Source organism: Gekko japonicus, unplaced genomic scaffold (genome assembly GCF_001447785.1).
Source record: "Gekko japonicus isolate JY-2015 unplaced genomic scaffold, Gekko_japonicus_V1.1 scaffold1224, whole genome shotgun sequence".
NCBI classification, from domain to species: domain Eukaryota; kingdom Metazoa; phylum Chordata; class Lepidosauria; order Squamata; family Gekkonidae; genus Gekko; species Gekko japonicus.
Genome location: NW_015163125.1, coordinates 283013 through 304604, shown reverse-complemented (window position 1 = coordinate 304604; position 21592 = coordinate 283013). Strand labels below are relative to the sequence as shown.

At 40.9% G+C, this 21592-nt stretch overlaps 1 protein-coding gene across 2 annotated transcripts in view; it reads right to left on the bottom strand.

Moving 5' to 3' along the window:
* Positions 1-330: 330 nt before the first annotated feature.
* EIF3A (eukaryotic translation initiation factor 3 subunit A) overlaps positions 331-21592 on the bottom strand; it is a 36022-nt gene continuing 14760 nt past the window's right edge. Inside the window, exons 13-23 of one of the 2 annotated variants that reach the window (XM_015406908.1) lie at positions 20631-20735; positions 20396-20509; positions 19584-19706; positions 14948-15101; positions 14460-14644; positions 14135-14223; positions 12385-12660; positions 11849-12324; positions 8641-8815; positions 7325-7515; positions 331-1571 (exon numbers count right to left, since the gene is read on the bottom strand). In XM_015406908.1, the coding sequence (XP_015262394.1) occupies positions 1354-1571; positions 7325-7515; positions 8641-8815; positions 11849-12324; positions 12385-12660; positions 14135-14223; positions 14460-14644; positions 14948-15101; positions 19584-19706; positions 20396-20509; positions 20631-20735 (2106 nt within the window). In that variant the 3' untranslated portion in view covers positions 331-1353. Of the gene's footprint in view, positions 1572-7324; positions 7516-8640; positions 8816-11848; positions 12661-14134; positions 14224-14459; positions 14645-14947; positions 15102-19583; positions 19707-20395; positions 20510-20630; positions 20736-21592 lie in introns of both variants that reach the window. The other variant, XM_015406907.1, reaches the window with a different exon arrangement.

Genomic DNA, 21592 nt, shown 5'->3' with positions numbered 1-21592 from the left:
CGCCTAAGTCATGTGTGCTTTAACCACACCACCCTGATGACCAGCAATAACTCCATGTGGACTATTATATTATTACTGCACTTTCCTCCCTAATCAAGGGCCCACACTGGCTTATCACATTGTTCTCCCTTCCTCCGCCTTATCCTCACAATAACCACCTTGTGAAGTAGGTTACACTTGGGGATTGTAAGAGGCCCAAGGTCACCCAGCCAGCTTCCGTGGCAGAGTAGTGATTTAACCCTCATTGCCTCGAGTCCTAGTCTGACACTCTAACCGCTACAGCACACCAGCTCATGACTATGACCACACAAAGTTGCAATGTTAATTAAGAGGCCACAGCAAAACAGTGCCTTATTTTGTTAAGTTTATTTATCATTGAAGTTAACACACAGCAGCAAGTTCTGTGTTGGCTTCAATTAAAAACAATCATTCATGTGCTACTTCACACACACACACCATTGAAGTCAACCCAGCCCTTACTACAAAGCACTTGTTTAAAGGTAAAGCACTTACCCCCCCAAAGACAAGAAACTGGGAAGTAAGGAAAAAGTAAGCAGTTCCTCCAGACCACATATCTGAAATATGACACTATATAGAAATGCTTCAAAAGGCATGAATTATTCATAACAGAAAAAGCAGATAGTCTTTTGCCAACCGGGGGGGCTCAGCAATATGCTTTCATTTTAAAGCCTTACATTTTGTTTTTCTGACACTGCAGTGACATTCACTGTCAGAATAAAGACTGCAAACGGGCTTGAAAAGTATATGCATTCATGTGAAATCTCCAAAAGGGAAAAAAAAATCCCAGTGTAGCTAGGGGTCCATAACAATTACTGAATGCAATCTAAATTAACACATATTGAATGTGTGAATTATCACCAGCAAAAAAACCTCTTGCCATAAAAATACGCAAACAGGAAGGTGCTCTTTCTTATGTCCGTTTTAGACTATATGGTCCTTTCAAAGCATGAATTTATATAATTATAAATATATGCTTTGCAGACTATACCCAAGTTCAGAGCTACACAAAATAAAGATTAGGTTTGTTTTTGACAGATATACGTGCCATTCAAAGATACCTACAGGGTTATTTTAATTATTATTTCTTACCACCAAGTGATCTGTGACATATACAACATTTGAAGTTTCGCATAACCAGTATTTAATTTCCAACTTTTAATTGCAAGTTCTGTGCATGATCAGTCTACATACAAGTAATAGAATTTCATGCCTCCACATTACCTAGAAAATTTTGTTAAAGAATACCAATTGAGAGTGTTAAAGCACCAATGTTATATTCTGTTCTCAAATCAATGCTAAACACCATATTAAAACCATGTTTAGGTTTTAAACTTAACGTCGCACAGTGGTCCAACCATCTTCATCAGTTTCATTTTTAGTGCGACGAAGGGATTCTCTCTCTTTTTCGGTTCTCCAGGCTCCCTTCTCTTTCTCACCATCTTTGTCTCTCTCTTTTGAGACAGGAGGAGTAGCTGGACCAGGCAGTCGTCGAACTGTTTCACGTTCTTCGCGCTCTTCCCTTCTGTCATCGCCCCGTCTCCAGGAGCTCACTAAGAATGCAAAAAAGATAATACTCTATCTTTTCTCATTTCCTGTCCTGTACAAGAGACAGCCACAGCTGCAGTTGATGGTTTGTTGCAATTAAAGATGTGAAGATCCAGGGGGGGAAACTGAATTTTTCTTTAAAGCCCCCCTTCCCTCAAGAACCCCCCCCCCGTTTTCAGACAGAAATATTGGGAAATTTGGGGGAACACTGGAAAAATCAACCACCTTTGCTTTCTCTTTTAAGCAGTGATTCTTTAAGGCAAGGTTTTCACACTAAATGTACAGCATGAAAGAGTCTGAGAACTTAAGAAAATTTTCCAATAGAAAAACGGCAATTTAGGGGAGCACTGAAAACAAACTTCAATTAAATATTTTCTCTTTAGAATGTATCCAGTGGAAAAAACAGGACATTTGGGGAAGCACTTCTTTCTTTCCTTTTGAAATGAGTGAGATGAAAGGCAAGGTTTTACTCAAAATGTGTAGTAGGACCTTTTTATGTAGGACAATCTACATTATATACTGCAGACATATACATTTTCAAGGATAGTTTTTGTTTAAATGTAAATAATTTTGGCAACAGAAACATGCTAGAAAGTGTTCAATGATAATACATTGTCAAACAGTTCAGTGTTTTCAATATTATAAAGTTTAACTTAATATCAAATACTACACTTTGTTTACTACAAAATTTGTTCTCTACCTTCACCTTTTATATTTTCCTGCCTCTCAGGTAGCAAAAATTAAGATACATGTGCTACGGTACCATACAGTGTTGCAGTCTGCAGCTCTTTGTTGAGTATTTGGTGTACCTGCAACCTTTTTTATAGATAATGAAGACATTCATATCTTTAAAATTGCATATAAATATGAGAAACAGTATAATTATGTATGCTAAGTTATAAACAATATTTTAGTGAAAATGGCGCAGCATCCCAGGTGATTCTCGGGCCGCTCCCGAGTCTCCCCACCTTTCTGGCTTCTTTTTGGAGACCCCCCCCCCCCGACCTCCCGTCATGTTGGGCTCCATCCTGGACCTCCTGGAGGGAGACCAGGTGCAGGAGACTTGTCCGGTCCCCCCCCCCCGCAACGGTGGTTAGCGGGGAAGAGACCGACTATCCCGATGCAGAAGCAGGAGGAGGAGCAAGCATGGCTGCCGTGTCTTACACAAGCCACAACCTCCCTTAAAAAAAAAAAATTCCTTTTGTTCTAATTCAACATGCAACAAGGGCAAGAGCATGAGTCTGTTTAAGTTATCTTATCAACTGTTGAAGACCTCCATTAAAGCGATTATTTGAGACTATCTCCAATTTTGGAATATATATGCGGCTACTAAAAGGAGTGGAGCTAAATGAAACGAAAATGGTGACTGAAGGGGAGAATGAAGAAACCCCAGCAGGAGAAACTGTTCTGATTGATTTGGAAAACACAGAAATAGGACAACTAACTCTGGAACAATTTAAAGAGTTATTGATCAGTGAGATTCAGCAGGCAGCGGAGGAAGCATGCAAAAATATTATTAAGAATTTTCAAAACGTTGGCTTGCAACCTAAAAATGAGGAGGAGACCACACTATACCATCCAACCTATGAGTCTTTTGAGAGAAATCAGGATGATAGCCAAGGAAAAAGGATACAGGACTTTTTACACCTATGAAAGAGAAAAGGAATGTTTCCAGGCAAGGAGAAGAAATTAAAAACTCTGCAAAACGAGTTAAGACAGTGGGACAGATAAAAAGGATTATGTGAAGAGAATTTCACGGAGAGGAAAAGGTGGTAACCAAATGGAAAGTGAAGTACTCTTCAAGGAAAAACAACAAAAAGAACAAATTACTTAAGACAGAATTGGTAAATCAGGCAAGGCTTGGGAACGAAGTACCTCGAGTATAAAGGGGTAAGACATTTATCTTCGATTATAAAGAAGATTGTGTCCCAGAAAGCTATTTAACAATATGTATCATGGGGTGAAATAACTTCTTTTGTAAGTGTAAAATGAGAAATGATGTTTGGTTTTTTGGGTAGCAAGCACAGATATCTGGTAAACATGATTTGTGTAATACAAGCTTAAATGTTGTAAGTAGATCAAGGGGAAGATTCAATTATGTTAATGTAAGGAAGTTAAACCTTAATATAAGTAGAGAATGGAAGAGGGAAGGACGTTGTCTAGCTGAAACTTTTGTCTCTAAGAAAGGAAATGAGGCGGAAAATGATAGAATTTTTGATGTCAGACTACTGATTGGGTGGCATTTGACTTTAGATTAATTTCTAGAAAGTTAGTAAGAAAATGTAAACTTTATGCTAACATTATTTTGTTAAGTGTTATTTTAAAATATTAATTTAAAATATCTGTAGTAGTATAATGCTGTAGTAATGAGAATAAAGTTTGAGCTTTATTTCTTAACATTATATAATATCACTTCTGGATATGATTAGGAAAGCATGATCATTGTTTCTGTTTATGTGGGTTCAAATTGTAGGAAATATGTGCTGGGTGAATACAGGGTTGTTTAGGAGGCAGTAAGTGTTGATGGCAAATTAAGGAGAAGTAAATTTGGTAGATATTGTAGAAATATAAAATAACTATAAGAATATCTACACTAAGGACAGTTATAAGGTTAGGTTGGGAAACGGTGAGAATTATATGCTGAATTATGGCTAGAGTCAGATAAAATTTGAGAATTTATCAGGTTATTTTTGTTTGCTGAAATACTTTGTTGTAATAAGCGTTACTTCATTGTATATGATTGTTTGTTTATTTTGGAAAACCAATAAAGAGATTATTAAACAACAACATTTCAGTGTGTAAAAAGATGTTTAGGTTTGCTAGGAAAGCCATGTACTGCATATATTTCAATCTCCCCCAAAATTTCTGTTTTCCTGGAAAAAAAAATCCCTGTGGCTTCAAAATTTCCAAAAATGTTACATCTCCAGTTGCAATGCATAAACACACAAGCTTAACACTTCCACAACACCCCCTTGCAAGAATATCAAGTGTGAAACCTGAAAAAAATTAAAGAATGACAAGTCTCAATATAGGATGAGAAAGTGGTGCCAGGAGGAAGGGTTTAGATTTGTTAGGCATTGGGGAACTTTCTGGGACAAGCCTAACCTGTACAAGAGACAGGAATGAGGCTGCTGGCAATGAACATCAAAAAGGTTGCAGAGCGGCTTTTAAATTAATCGTAGGGGGGAAGCTGACAGGAGATGGGGAGCCTCCGGTACAGGACAAGTCAGTCCAAAGGTACAATTGTGTAAACACCCAGGCTAATAATAGAACTTGGGAGTGAGGGTATGATGGAAACTGAGGGCCATGTGTGTCGACTAAGGGGCTGAGGGTTATTGGTGAGGGAAACACATTATAGGTGTCTATATGCCAATGCTAGAATCTCCAAGCCAAGATGGGAGAGCTGGAGTGTTCTCTCCACCTAGCTATGACCCTGGTATAAAATACAGAGTATAAAAAGCCGACAATTACAACTGATAGCTGTGGAACTGGTGTCAACCGCCCAAATACACTGAACTGGGAAAGGCCTGATGGAAAAGCTCAGCCTTACAGGCCCTGTGGAACCTAGGGAGGTCCCGCAAGGCCCGGGTCTCATCTGAGAGGGCATTCTAACAGGATGGGGCTACAACTGAAAAGGCCCTCACTATGGTAGATGCGACCCAAGAGCCCGGCACCACCAGTAGGCCATGAGATGACAACTGCACCTGCTTAGGGGGGTTGTAAAAGGAGAGGTGATCCCTTAGGTATGACAGTCCCAAACCACTTAGGGCTTTAAGGGTTAAAAGCAGCACCTTTAATTTGACCCAGAAACTAGTAGGCGGCCAATGCAGCTGCTTCAAGACAGGCTGTATATGAGAAGACCAAGATGTTCCGGTCAGAAGCCTGGCAGCTGCATTCTGGACAACCTGGAGTCTCTGAATCGCCTACAAGGGCAGCCATGCATAGAGCAAATTGCAGTAGTCTATTCTGGAGGTGACTGTGGCATGAATCACTGTGGCCAGGTCCAGCTAGGACAGATACGGGGCCAGCTGATGGGCCTGGCATAGACAGAAAGAAGTCTGCTTGTCCAAGGTAAGAGAGGCATCCGGTCAGACCCCCAGACTCTTCATGGAGTCCACTAAGAGCTGGAACCAAGCCAGAGCTGGAAACTGCAGTCCCCCTACAGGTCCAGTCTTACCCAGCCACATTACTTCAGTCTTGGGTTAAGTTTCAACTGGCTCTGCCTCAACCATTCAACAATGGCATTCAGGCACTGGGTCAGAGGAGAAGAGAGCTGCTTCTGGTTGTTTATCCAACAGGAGGAAGAGCTGGGTGTCATCAGCATACTGGTGATAACCAACCCAATCCTCCTGAAAAGCTCCTCTAGAGGGCACATATAAATGTTAAAACAACATTTTGGACAGGACTGCTCCCGGGGGTATCCCACAGACCAAAGGCCACCCAGAAGACCTCCTGTACCCAAAGAACACCCTCTGACTGTGTCCCCGGAAAAATGAGGCAAACCAAGAGAAGGCTGTGCCACGAATCCCAAGGGAGACCATATGGTGGATGAAAATTCGGAGGTCCACCATATCAAATGCTGCAGAAAGATCCAACAAGATCAAAAGTGCTGAACCACCTCGATCCAACTGCAGTCGGATATTGTCCAGACGAGCTACAAGAGCTGTCTCTGTCCCCAAACCAGGCCTGAAGCCGGAGTGGAATGGACTGAGTGCAGACGTCTCATCCAAAAAGACCTGAAGCTGTTCAACAACTGCTCTCTCAACCCCTTTCCTAGGCATGGCAAATTTGGCACTGGGCAGTAATTGGCTAGTTCCATTTTATCTAACTTGTTGAGACTGAGAGGGGGAAAGAACTTGAGGTTGTAGTAGATAGTTCAATGAAAGTGTCAACCCAGTGTGCAGCAGCAGTGGAAAAGGCTAACTCTACGTTCAGGATTATTAGGAAAAGGATTGAAAATAAAATGGCCAATATTATAATGCCCCTGTATAGATTTATGGTGCAGCCTCATTTGGAGTACTATGTACAGTTCTGGTCAACATATCTCAAAAAAGGCATGAAAGAGCTGGAAAAAGTACAGAGGAGGGCAACCAAGATGATTAGGAGATTGGAGGACCTTCCCTATCAGGATAGGCCGAAGAGTCTGGGACTTCTCAAGTTTAGGAAAGAGACAACTAAGGGGCGACATGATAGAATTTTATAGAATTATGCATGGGTTAGAGATAGTTGATAAAGCGAAAATTTTCTCCCTCTCTAAAATACAAGAACTTGAGGGCATCCAATGAAGCTGATAGGTGGTAGATTCAGGACAGACAAAAGGAAATACTTCTTTACAGAGAGAGTGATTAAAATGTGGCATTCACTGCCAGAGGATGTAGTGATGGTCACAGCAATAAACAGCTTGAAAGGGAGATTCATGGAGGATAGGTTTACCAGTGGCTACTAGTGACTGAGGGGGTACCTTCATATTCAGAGGCACTGAATTTCTGAATCCCAGAGCCAGAAGGAGACATCAGGGGAAGGTCTCGGCCTCTATGTCCTGTTGTTGGCCCTCCAGAGGAACTGGATGGCCACTGTGTGAGACAGGATGCTGGACAAGATGGACCACTGGTGTGATCCAGCAGGGCTCTTCTTATGTTCGCTATCTCCATAATTATCCAGTGATACAGTCTATCCAGACATCTGGATAATGGGAGTCCCCTTCCTCATTAATTCCCTGACACTATATATGAAACACCTAAACAGAAAATAATCTTACTTTCTTCCCGATCTGTTCTGGGAGGTGGTGGCCCTCTCCTTTCTCTCTCCTCACCACGTCGATCTCGAAGGTCACGGCTACTCCGGTCATCTCTAGAGTCACGACCAGGTCGATCCCATTCATCACGACGACCTGACTCTCTCCAGCTGGAGGTTTCTTCAGCTGGGGCTCTCCTCCAGCCAGGATCATCCCTTTAGTCAAATAAAATATTTTAGAAGAAATAATTCTTAATTCCAGTTTCCGCAGAACAGATCGTTTTGGTATTAAACCAGTTATATGATCTAAAACCTATTTCAATGGAACTGTTGCAGAGTTCAACTTTAAACCATTGTTTAGGATATTTTGACAGAATAGACTTGAGAGTTCGCTTTTAGGTTTTTGTGTAATTCTGCAAAAACACATTTGTTGCATTATTCTAGCTAACTTACAGTTTCCAGCCTTGAGAAGAATAACTTATTAATCTATACTTAATGCCCTGAATAAATATTGCAATAAATGGAACAGAGTTTGCAGCAGTAATTTTTGGGAATGTTCAGAGGTGTCCAACTTCACACCTTTACAGAAAAAAAAGTAGATGTTTAATAAAGTCATATGACACTCACATAATTATGTTTATATAAGATAGCCACATCCTAAAACCCTTGAATCTCTCAAATCTGGGTTGTGGGTTCTTTTCTGAAAAGGGTTGGTAAGAATTTTAGAAACGGCATTTCATATTTATACTGATGATACGTATTGCTTTTTTATTTATACTCTTATTTACATATTCTACTTTTTTTTTTAATGTTCAAAGATAACTACAGTGATGTTAAATAAAGTTCTTAAAAGACAACACTGAACTATCATTGTCTGGGATACAAGGTTTTCACCAAGGCCAACCTCATGGTTTAGTGGTTAATGCACTAGAGACTTGAAGAGACTTTTGGTTTTCATGTACCTATTTTAAGTAATGACCCCCACAGGTGGGATGACTCTGTAATAGAACAAAACTAAACTGGATTTTAAGGTTGGTATTCTAATTCACCCTTTTACATTTGTGTTTAAAGTAAACTACGAACAATTCTGTGACTTATACCTTCAAAGCAAATTTTAACAACTTAGAATTGTGACATTTCTTTCTTTATCTATGAAGGTATTTTAGGCTGCTGATCACTACTTAGAACTTACTCATACAATTATGTTCCTCAATGCGGTGCAACTGAACTATCATAAGATTTCTCTGGTGTAGTGCTTGACTCCTCATAGCATTGGAGGGGAAATGATTCACAGAAGAAAAATAATTTATGAGCATTGTTAAAAGCAAATAAATTCAAAACCTAGGACGCTTGAAGCGATCTTCCCGATCAAAGTCACGATCTTTGTCAAGCTCTCGGTCCTTTTCATTCTCATCGTTATCTTTATCTCTATCCCATTCCCGATCTTCTGAAGGCCTGGAGTCTCGGGGAGGCCCCCAGCTATCTTCACGGGCTTTTTCTCTTTCTCTCCATCCACCTAACAACAAAGCATTTCAAATTTTGTGGACTAATTTCAGCAGCACAAGAATGCATGTAATGTGGACAGGTGTTTATCATGAAGACAGCCGCTGTATTTCTAGCAAGTAATAGAGCAACAGATTATCAAACAGTCTATATAAAAGTAACAAACTGAACAGAATCTATGTTGTTTTTGTAATGTGTCAAAAAAAAGCTAAATATGATTTCCAATAAGCCAACACTACACAATGTGAAAATTACATTTCTCCACTATAAGCAGCTATGATCTTGTCATGTCTGGATGGCAGCCATAAGATACTGGATGATTCCTAGCCTGCAGATTGTTAAGAAATATGATACTGGTGCTGAGGAACATCAAATAATTTCTAATTTTGGTTACCACTTTCCATATTATAAAAGCCCCAAAACTTATTAATAGAAGGGCATATGATCGCTAGCAATAGTTTTCCCCACTTTAAGATAGTTTACCAGATCAATCAAATTAGAGGAAGTCTATAACACTTGCCCCAAAATTGTTCAAAACAGTGAACTCTCCGTGGTCTACTCTCTCATTATAAAAGCAGATATTCCTAGGAAGTATGAATGGCATAACAACTCGTTTCATGTTTATATATGTTTAGTGAAACAGGTACAATGTTTTTTTTACTTAGCACTTGTATACTCAGTATTTTAAAAACCACAACAGATTATACATTGAATCACAACCACCTGGACGCCCATATATCTGAATGACTGTGCCTTCCATGAGGGTGGCATGCCTCATAGGGGTGTGGCATTCGGTATAAACCGAGAAGAATAAATACCCAAGAAATATCTTAGCGGTATTTTTCAGGTATTTTCTAAACTAAATACAGAGTACAGAATCTGATTCAGCTACCGATATAGATGATACCGAAAAAGCAGAAATTATTCAGCTTTTATTCGGCTTTATCTAATTGCTGCTGCTGGAGAGGTTTAAACTTTAAAGAGCTACAAAGTTACCTGTCACTTCTCTCCTCTAGAGCTCTTTCCCACCTTTTGCTCTGATTTACAGGGCAACAGGAGTAAGGGGGAAGAGGTAACTCAGCAGCCCAATGGCAAAAGCACATTGGGGGAGCTGTAGTGCCTTAGAGCCAATCACTGCAATGCATTTGCAAATGGCATTGCACTGCAGGTTTGCAAGGTTGTTGCTGGCTTCAAATGTTAAGTCCAGCTAACTACCTTGCTTCCCCCACCCATTTCCCAGTAAACAGGAGGGAGGGCAGAAGGAGCAGTGTTGGCAAACAGGATTTCAGGTTAGGGGGAAACACTGCTCTTTCGCCAATCACAGAAGTCTGCTCTTTTTTGAAATTCTTCTGTGTATGAACAAAGAGCATAAAAGCAAGGGTCTGGCTGAGCCTAGAGTCCATTGCTGCGAGAGGTTTGGAGTGTGTGTGGCTGGCTTTGGCTCCAGCTGCTGCTGAGCTTGACTCCTGCTGCCTGAGAAACTCTGTTGTGGATGTCAGATCAGATCCTGCCTGCCTGGAGAAAACTAAAGACAGTGACTGATTTGATAGTACAACATTTTTTAAAAAGTTTTCTTATTTTACTGTTAGTTGTTCTTCAGGTTTGGTGAGTGGTAGGTTGGGGGAGGGGTCAGGCCAAGGGCCTCGGGTTTTTGTTTTGTTTTGTTCTCTTTGGTTAGGTTTTAGTTTCTTTTGGTTTTGTGGTTTGCACTTTTTTGTCACTTGTTTGGGCCTGGTGGTTGAAGGGGGGGGGGTGAGGACGAGAGTCTCAGGCCGTTCTTGGTTCCCTTTGGGTTGTGCTGCTGGGTACTATTACACTGGTTCTGCTGTCCTTGTAACCCCTCCTCCCTGGGATTGTGATTCTGTGCTTCTGTGATTCTGTGCTTGAGATCAGTCCTGTTGTGCTGGCATTTGCCACAATGGCACTGGGTTCTGCTGCTGGGCATTAGTACACTGCACTGGTTCGGCTGTCCTTGTAGAAATCCCCCCCCCCCGTTTCTACTTCAGAGATCCTCAGTTCCCCCCCCCCATACACACTTCACTTTCTATTATTCTCTGGGACGTTCTGCTGGGTTTGTATTGCCTTGCTATTTTCCCCCACTGGAAACAATGTAGGATGGGGGCAACGTCTTTGGGTGTCCATAGAATTTAAACTTGGGGGTTCTTTTGAGGAGAGGCTCCAGCAGCTACACCGGTGCCTCTAGCTCACCCCCTCTCCCCGACCACGGAATATACCCCAGGAGATTTACTACTGACTTCAATGGTCCCCATAGGGTATAATGGACCTGAATAAATTTGGGATTCCCGAATATTTACTGAATCTGAATACCATACCAGTATTGGGATAGGGCAATATTGGGAAATACTGATATTTTTCAGGTCGAATATACCCAATTAAAAAAAAAACAAAAACACTTTTTTTCCCCTCACACACCACTAATGCTTCACACCACCACTCCACCCCCAGCCTTCTCAGTCCTCGTGGACTGAACTAAATACTGAAACTCACTGCAGGCTTTTAGAGGAGCAGTTAACAGTACTACTTCAATAGACATTTCCCAACAGACAATGGGATTATATATGGATTTTAATGTATACATGTGGGCTATACTCTTCCTGTACTGATATTGGTTTGTCATATTTTAATTGGTCATGTTTTTATATGTTGTTGGCTGCCATATAGTATGAGAAGAAAAGATAGGATTATTTTTTAAAACAAACAAACAACAACAATACAATTTTAAAACTATGTCTAAATGAGTCTAGGTAAGAGTGCCAAAAAAAAGTACCATTAGGGTATGTTACGTTACAGCACCAACAATGTAAGGAACAAATGGAAAAAACTATCCACGGATCATTTTTGGTTCTCACCTTCAATAAGCATATCCTTTAGTTTCCTATACAGTTTTCATTACATGGATTCAGTCATCTCTCATAAAATAATCCCTATATTTCTGTGGTGCAACAGTGAATGCAAACATTACTAAACAAAGTATACAGTAACCTGAACAGGAGAGGAAACCAGCAACAAAAGCATTCAAGTTTACCTGGTTTACCAAATGGTCTCCAAGGTCCAGATCTGGAATCATCTCCACGTCTAGAATCGTCTGCACGTCTAGGACCTCTGTCATCATCACCAGCACGCCTGGGTCCACGATCATCATCACGTCTTGAAATTCTATCCTCATCTACATTACGCCATGGTCCCCTATCTTCATCACGTCTTGAAATTCTGTCCTCATCCAGCCCCCGCCTGGGGCCCCTGTCCTCATCCAGCCCCCGCCTGGGGGCCCTGTCCTCATCAGTGTTGCGCCAACTAGGCCGGTCATCATCCAGCCCCCGCCTGGGGCCCCGGTCATCATCCAGCCCCCGCCTGGGGCCCCAGTCATCATCCATCCCCCGCCTGGGGGCCCGGTCATCATCCAGCCCCCGCCTGGGGGCCCAGTCATCATCCATCCCCCGCCTGGGGCCCTTCTCATCATCTGCGCTGCGCCAACTTGCTCGGTCATCATCCAGCCCCCGCCTCGGGCCCCGGTCATCATCCAGCCCCCGCCTTGGGCCCCGGTCATCATCCAGCCCCCGCCTTGGGCCCCGGTCATCATCCAGCCCCCGCCTCGGGCCCCGGTCATCATCCAGCCCCCGCCTCGGGCCGCGGTCATCACCCATGGAGCGCCAACTAGGTTTGTCATCATCCAGGGCTCTCTTAGGACCTTTTTCTTCATCCGGATCATGCTTCAGGACTTTTTCTTCTGGTGCTTCAGTGGGGGATGATGCCCTTTCTTCTGGAGTGCCACGTAGAGTTGCTTCGTCTTTCCTGAAAGGTTTTTCTTCATCACGTGCTTCCCCACGACGCCACTCTCTGAATAAGCACAAGAAAATTGTATATGCAAAAGAAGTTTTGTTTTCAGTGGTCTAAAAGTTACTTGGTATATTGTTTCAACACAGCAGCACTGTCTAATTTGAACATTTTAATGGTTTCCCTACCCCATTACTTTAAACAAAAAGGAGACAAAGTTTATAATATCAAAACTACCTAATACACAAACACTAAGGCCCACTCACATCTTACAACTGGAATAGAGCAGTTCAGGTTGGGGAATCTTTATCATTTTATAGCAGATTTCCTAAGCATGACTTGCTGGGAAGATATGGACCTCCAGGGACAGCATGTAAGGATTGTTAGAGGTCCACTGTGGGAAAGAAGAATAAAAAATCACCCATCCCCATTTGCAGAAATCCTCCTCTGGAGCCAATCCCTTGATCTCTAAAGACTTGCCAAGTCTGAGATAGAAGGCCAGGAAGCAGATGCATCTATTTTGCTGCATGTACACACAAGCATGTTGGGAAGGAAGAACCAATCAGTTTCAAATCACACATGCAGAAATAGACACATTTAATCACCACAGAGGACAACTTTGTTTGCCTTTTTAGTACATTATGGGAAGGAGTTGTGAGGATTTCAGCTATGTTTTTAAAGGAATCTCATAGGTAGCGCCAAGTATTACCACAGCTCACAATAGCTCCAAGTATCTGAGGAGGGTCCACGACGTATCCTGAACAGCTTTTTGGGTCCCAGTAGGCCGTGAGAACACAGGAACTTGTTCCCCCACAACATACACACAGAAAGCCCCAACAGAAGCATCCTCTTCAGCAATTTTGCTCATGTCCATATTAATATAAAAGACATAGCAATGTTTCAATATGTCTCTCTTCCCCTGCATTTAATTTCCAACTACTTCTTATTTTTGTCCCTGTATTTTAATGTAACTGGATAATTACGTCAGTGAAAATTGTAAGGTATCAAGATCATAAGTCGTAGAATTTGATTTAATAGGTCTCAGGCATCACTCATTCTAGCCACTTTGAGATTTTTGAAAAATGGAAAAATATAAGTTATTAAATGGCATACTTTAAAATACAAAAGAAAACAAAAGACAGAAGGCAAGGTAGAAGAAAAAGACATACCCAAACATATTCTAGTCCTCAAAGCCCAGGACAGAAAAAGTCTATGACAGACATGTGGCTTGACTTGAAAGCATTGTAACCACTAAATGCAGTCTATCATTCAATATCATTGATCACTGTCATGATCATAATTGTAAAAAAAGTGAATATAGAAGAAACTGTACCCCTACACACACCGCAAGAATTTTTGCAACCTGTAACAGTGATAACTACTGAACAAGCACACATTGTCAACTGAGGAATTTTTTTACCCAAAGGGACGTCTGTATCTGTTGCATTCAGCATTATTCAGTCTTTCATATTATTACAGAATCATAAGAGATATATCTACAATTTGTAAACTGTTTAAACATTATTCCTATAGATACCTTTCTGGTGCTGGACGTCTCCATTCTGACTCTGGCTCAGTACTTCTTCTCCAAGTACTTTCAGACTCTCTGTCTCCCCATCGAGACTCCTACATTTAACAAAACCAAAAATACTTATTTACATATAGAACTGCTTCTGTTTATACTTTTACAAAAATTACCTGCACAGACACTATGCTTTATTGTTTTCATCCTATTTTAAATTTCAGCCCTTAAACTGGGAGAGTTCTTAATTTATATTCTTTATTTTATGTCATTTTTCTACTGCACAGCCAAAGGTGTCTAAATAGTTAAAAGGGTTCAGTTTACTAGAAACAACATTTACCTTTCTTGAAAGTGGATCTTCAAGATTTCTCCTCTCTTCCTCTCGACGACGCTCCCTCTCTTCAATCTCCAGTTCTCTTTGGCGTTTCTTCCTCTCCACTTCTTCTAGTTTTCTGACTCGTTCCTGATATTCAAGCATTTCTTGCTCACGTTTTTCACGTTCAACACGTTCTTTCTCTTCTTGTTCTGCCAAGACAACGATGCAGGTAACTCTTCTTCATTACTGATATCACCAGTGATATGTCTACCACTTCTCTACAGCTGCTGACTCTGGATTGTATTCGAACAAATACCATTCCTCTTGCAGAAGAGGTTAGGATCCAGACTTTTATACAGATAACATGTCATACATGTAAAATTTGATATGATTTTTACAAGTGGTAAATTCTGTTTCACAAGTAGCAACTGCAGAACATCCCTATCCAGACAAGCAACACTATCACTATGAGAAAACATAACTTTTTTTGGCTACAGCTTGTCGGTGTTTACCTTTAAGCATCTTCTCCTCTTTCAGTCTTTGTTCTTCTTCCTCCTTCTCTTGGTAATAAGTAATACGTCTTTCCTCTTTGCGCTGTCTCTTCCGTTCCGCCAAACGGTTATGCCTTTCCTCTGCTAGTCTTTCTTGAAATTGTTTAAGTTTTTCCTGAAAAAATATTTTATAGGTGTAAATGCATCTATAAAGACAGATATCAGCATATAACCCTAGAATTCTGGGAATCATACAAGCAATGCATAGACTATTGGTCAAACATGGGCCTTTTAACTACATGGGGTCGTTCTAGTTTTGGCTGCATCTAGCCACCTGTACCAATTAGCCCAGTGTTCTTGCAACACGACAGAAACAGTCTAGTAGGCTGTAAAGCAAACAACCATGGTTACATGCTACAGATGAGTCTCTCTACACTGAGCAACTACGTGCCAGGTTTATAAGCAGAAATCTTGCGTGGTAGTATGTATGATAATATTTACTTTCTAGCTTTTAAACCTAAAAATTTAAACCTAAAAAGAAACTTTTTCATGTTCTTAAATTATTTATGTACCCATCTCATAATTCTAATGGGCCTCACTACTATTAGCATTTTGAATTAGCAGTGACAGAATTCTTGGTGACTCCTTAGCTGGAAGATTTAGCTAATGAAAGTCACCCAGCACTCTGGAAAAAAACAGAGAAAGAAGAAACTTTTTTACTGGATATGTCTTCTGACAGCACATACATCTACAAGCAAGAATTTTCCTTACTGACATTGTCTAACCACAAAATGAGACAACAAATAAAGATCTCCTTGAAAATATCCTATCCACCGCATGCAACACCTTTAACCTATTTGTTCCATCCAAGTGGCAGCAGCTGAGGGAGAGGAACCTCTCTCTTTGTAGAAGCCACTCAGCCCAAGGGTTATCACACAGAGTGCTGATATGCAATCAGTGGACTGGGAGCCATATGTGGCTCTTTGACATACCACCTGTGGCTCTTCTGAGCATTGTACTTCAATGTGCCACTGGTCCCATTCTTCAGGAATGTGGGCAAGGCCCTGGCCTGGTGGGGTTTGTGGCTGACAGATGGCTTCCATCTTGAAATAGCCACCATCAGAGGAACAGGTAAGCTGCAAGCCTCCCTGAGGTGCAGGCATCATGCCAAGAATCCAAATTAATTGGGCTCTTTTGGTTGATGGTGTCACAAATGTGCCATGACCTGGATAGCCCAGACTAGCCTGATCCCATGTCAGATCTGGGAAGCTAAGCACGGTTGGCCACGGCTAGTATTTGGGTGGGTGACCAAGGTCATGACACAGAAGCAGGCAATGGCAAAGCACCTCTGAACTTCTCTTGCTTTGAAAAACCTATTGGGTCACCAGAAGTCAGGTGTGACATGATGACAAAAAAAACCAGCAACACAATTACAAATGTGGCTCTCCACAAGAAGTAGAATGAGTACTATTGATGTAGAGCCTCCAAATCACACGGCAACTGTATATGCCATCACTGCATAACCGTGGCAGAGACTGAGCACTGCATGGATATCCTCTAACGCAATTCATTACTGCATAGTAAGCACTGGTACATGGAACTACAACTGCATATACTTCCTAACTAGTGTTACATGTAATTTAGTCTTCAGTCTCACTTAAGCCAGAGCTTTGCCCAGAAGTGTTATTAGTCCTTTTTATCTGGGCTAATTTTACCTCTTCAATCTGACACTATCTTGGATACTTGTAAGCTGTTTGTACTCTGTAAGCTGTTACCAACCCACACCGGAGGGTACGATATGAATCAAATCACAGAGGAATACTTTGCTAACATACAACAGAACTATTATTCTAAAGTTTTTGTATGTAATGAACAATTTTATTAATTGCACATACGATCTTGTTCACAAATCAGTGCTAAATTTTTACCACTGCACAAGAGGAAGAAGGTACTTGTTTTCTAGGTTACCATCCTGCATTAAAAGAACCACAGCAACCCCAAAAGATTTACTTTTTCAGCTGTTAACACCTATAGATGTGAAGGCCCGGGGGGAGGGGGAATAGAAAAATTGGGGGGAAATACCTTTTTTCAATTTTTCTAATGGAAAAATAGGAAATTTGGGGGAGTACTGAAAAAAATTCTCTTTTAGAATGAAATGCTTTTAAAGACAAGGTGGCCTTGCTGTAGATATATAAAGCTCTTAAACCCAAGATGCATTTTCTGCACCCAGAAAGATACCTAATCTTCACGAGGAGAGCATGTAGGGCTTTCATTGCTTCTCGACTTTTGAATGCCTTCTGTTGTCCTTTTGACTGGACTCTCCCCTTGTGGTTGACCTTTTCATTTCTCCCACAAACCACTCAGGCACATAGCTTATTGCCCTACCTTGCAGGAGGCGAAAAAATCAAAATGAAGTGGGGGGGGGGGGAACTGGACCAAAGCCTCAGAGGAAAACACTGAGTTAAGAACTGAACTCTCTCTGAATAGTAGCCAAAGAGGGAAGGGTACCTAGCTGGAACTAAGGTTCACGTTCTAAGGTAGCATAGGGTGCATGAGTTTGCAGTTTCCTCTCAAATAGTGGCTACATGTGCAATTTTGATTGTAGAAAACTACGGCATTTGTAACTTTTAAATTCAATCAATATGTCAAATATCGCAATTTTATAAGCTAAATTATAGATTATGCATGTTACGTTGTTAAAGCAGTAAAATCAGTTTAGGTTTCATAGGACAGGAAGTATCACATACACTGATCTGTAGGCAGAATTTTTTTGTTCGGGGGGTATTTAAACTTTTAAGCGGGCAGTTAAATTACAGTTAATTAAATTAATCTGAATGCCTGTCTTTAAAGGGGGAGGCTCTGAGCCTGTTTCTAACCCTTCCTTTCAAGGGGCAGGGCAGCGAGCGCATCCGTTCCTAAGAAAAAATGGCTTAGAGGGCATTTAAATGCCCTTTGAATTCCCTTCCACAGGGCAAGAAAGCTTACAGGGGCACTAAAAAATGATACCTTCAATGCATCTCCAACAATCCCTCTGAGCTGTCTTTTCCCACGGCTCATGATCAGTGTTCCCTCTAAGCTGAATTGATGTGAGCTAGCTCACAGTTTTTTAGCTTCCGGCTCACACATTTTTATCTTAGCTCGGGAGGGATGGTTCCAGAGCAAACTAATTTATGCAGTAGCCAAATCGCTTTAATGCCAGTAGCTCATAAAGTAGAATTTTTGCTCACAAGACTCCACAGCTTAGAGGGAGCATTGCTCATGATGCCCCCCCCATTCCACAGTGGGAGGGGGAGGAAAGCCCGAGGGCAAGCCACGGTGCTCTCACCCAGGCTGCTGTCAGCAGCAGGGGGTGTCTCCTCAAAAATAAGATTTCTGGCATGGCTATTTTGGGGGCATGGCTTTTAATTAAGGGGCAGGGCCCCAAAATGCCCCACTGTAGCTACGAGCCTGTGCATATATTTTATATCTTTAATTCTGGGATAGGCTCACCAGAAATGCCACCATCCATTATGGCAACTTCACCTGGCAAACTCATTCGTGTTGAAAATTGGATCATCCCTAATACTCCAAGGGAGGGAAAGCAGCATGGCATAGCCTGACCTTGTCAGATCTCAGAAGCTAAGCAGGTTCAGTACTTGGACGGGAGATCGCTGCAGACAACTCTGCAGAGGAAGGCAATGGCAAATCACATCTACTTCTCACTTGTCTTGAAAGGCCCTTGCCCAGTTTTCTCTCAAGTAACTGGTACATTTGCGATTTTGATTGTAGAAAACGATGGAATTTGTAACTTTGAAATTCCATAAACATTTTAAATGTTACAAATCTATATGCTAAGTTATCAATGATGCATTTTACGTTGTTAAAGTAGTAAAATTAGTTTTGGTTTGACAGGACAGTAGGTATTCCATATATTAATGAATAAATTTCAATTTTTCTCAAAGTTCGTTTTTTTTCCAAGGGGAAGGGAGAACAGTTGTTTCCCATTACTTCAAAATGTCCAGAAATTTTACATCTTTATGAACACAGCAGCAGTGCAAGTCTCACTCCTCCTGAGAGCATAGTTATAAAACATTATGATTTTAAGAGTTCAGAAGCAACTGCCTGGCATTTCTGAAGAGAAAACAGGACTGTGAACTATACTGCTGTGTTCAGCAGTATTTTATCCCGCTCTCACTGCATTGTTTTATACTTAGAGAACACCATGTTCTGCACTGTGTAACATATGTCTAATACTTTATGCTTTGTACCAGATTCTGTTATCCTAATCCTATTATGATGCTTATTAAATGTCTCATCCTACTGACTGCACTGACTTATACTATGTAACCTGCCTTGAGTCTCCATGAGAAAGGCAGATTAAAGTAAATTTAAAAAAGTAAAATAACCCCATTAATTCTACCCTGAATCCTTAGGAAGAGCTAATTAACTATTATACTATTAGTATAATAGTATTATACTATTAGTAAAACTATTAGCAAAACAAACAGTTTGTATATCAGACACCTCCCACATCCTCTCTGCTGATGCTCTTGGAATACGCACAACACAAACATAACAGAAGAAAGGGAGGGAGGCTCCATACCACCTCACTCAGTCTTCTAGAAAAACTCAATTCATCATCTCAAACTGCAATCTCAAACATGGGCTGTAGATTTACCTCATAAACAGATTTCCTTGCTGCCTTGAGCCTAGCTTCAAATAAATCTCTCTCCTCCAGCATCCTTGACAGTCTGCCTTTATGCTCAAGGGCCTTTTCACGCTCCAACTGCATGGTTGTAATCTGTAACATATGCAAAACAAAGCCAGTTACACTAAAATATGACTTATCCAAAACATCATTTGTACCTTTCCTGGTTCCATAGGCCTCTTTCCCCTACCTCATTTAGAAATTAGTGACCAGTTGCACTTTGGAACAACATACCAGAGAAGCCTAGTATTACATACGAATTCATTTTCTATATGCTAAGGCTATAGATGTATTTAGATCACATCTGTTACAGTGAAAATAGCGGCTTCCAGTTTTAAAGTAAATAAAATCCAAGACTGCCCAACCATGAATACTGCAAAGCATTAAAATGACACAATTTGGAAATCAAACAGAGATTGAGATTGTCTGAATATATTGGCATGGATCTGCTCCATTAACGGGGTTCTTTTTTCCATGGTGCAAGGAGTCTTCTGCCAGCAAATAAAAATCATGACTGGGTGGAAAGCTCCTTGCGCCAAAAAAGTGTTGCTACTAAGGGAATGGATTCATAGGATCAACTCAATATATGCAGAAGTCATTCACTCTTCACAGTTCAAAATTTTGTCATCAATACTTGAAACAAAAAATTCTAATAATAAGGCTGACCAGTGGGACAAATAAAATTGTTATACACTGATAGTCTCATTTATTCAGACCAACAGAGAGAACACATTAACCGCAACTTGCTTCTCAAACCAAAGACTCTTCCTTCAAAACCTCACCCTCTCTTCTTCTTGCTGCTCCCAAAGCTCCATATCTCTGACTCTTTGTTCTTCATAGGCACTCTTAATTAGGGGGATTTCTTCTAAACGCTTTGCTCTTTCAAAATAGTCAATCTAAACAAAAGCATAGTATTACATTACTCAGGCTGAAATGTAAAGAAACAAAAAAAATATCTTTTCCGCATCTTCTTAACCTTTTTAAAAATACCTTTTTAAATAGTCTTTTTAAAAATACCTTTTTCTCCTGATTCTTCAGACGCTCTTGAAGTTCCTTTTTTTCTTTCTCCAGCTGTTCAACCTGTTTTGCCATAATGAAATCTGGATCCAATTCTTCAAGATCCTAAATCAGAAATTAAATGTTGAAGAATAAAAATAATGCTGTTTTCTCCCAATTAATACACTGTAATGAAATATTTATTGAAATTGTAAATGTCACTGGGTGTTATCATTTTGTAAAATATTTATATAATACTGGAATATCCGGGTTTGAATCTCCATTCTGCCTTAGAAGGTTGCTGGGCAAGCTTGGGCCAGTCCCTCTCTCAGCCTAATCTATCTCACACAACTATTGTTGCAGGGAAGAGATGGAGAAGGTGAGAACAGTGTTGTAAGCCACTTTGGGTTTCCACTGAAGAAAAAATATATATAGAAACACTGGAATTTTTCTTGGCACCTTGCACATTTCAACTGGACTGATAAGCACCCCCGCCCCAAACCCTATAGCTACAAGATGTATCAACACAGAAGTGAAGTGATTGGATTTATACCACGCCCTTCACTCAGAGTCTCAAGAGTGGCCTACAAACTTCTTTCCCTTCCCCTCCTCACAACAGACACCCTGTGAGGTGAGTGGGGCTGAGAGAGCTCTGAAAGATCTGCTCTCTCAAGAACACCTCTGACAGAACTATGGCTTGCCCAAGGTCATCCAGCAGCTGCAAGTGGAGGAGTGGGGAATCAAATCCGGTTCTCCCACATTAGAGTCCGCACACTTAACCACTATACCAAACTGGCTCTCAGGCAGTATACATATATATTCCCATGTGCCATTAATGTTCCTCACCTTGTGGTACCTTTACCTAAAAGCATAAATATAGCAATAGTTAAGTTACAGGTGTTCTCTGTGAGCGGTCCATTCTTTTGGAATGGCCTATAAGAGTAGGTGCAGAGGTACCTTTACTTGCTGCATTCAAAAAGGAT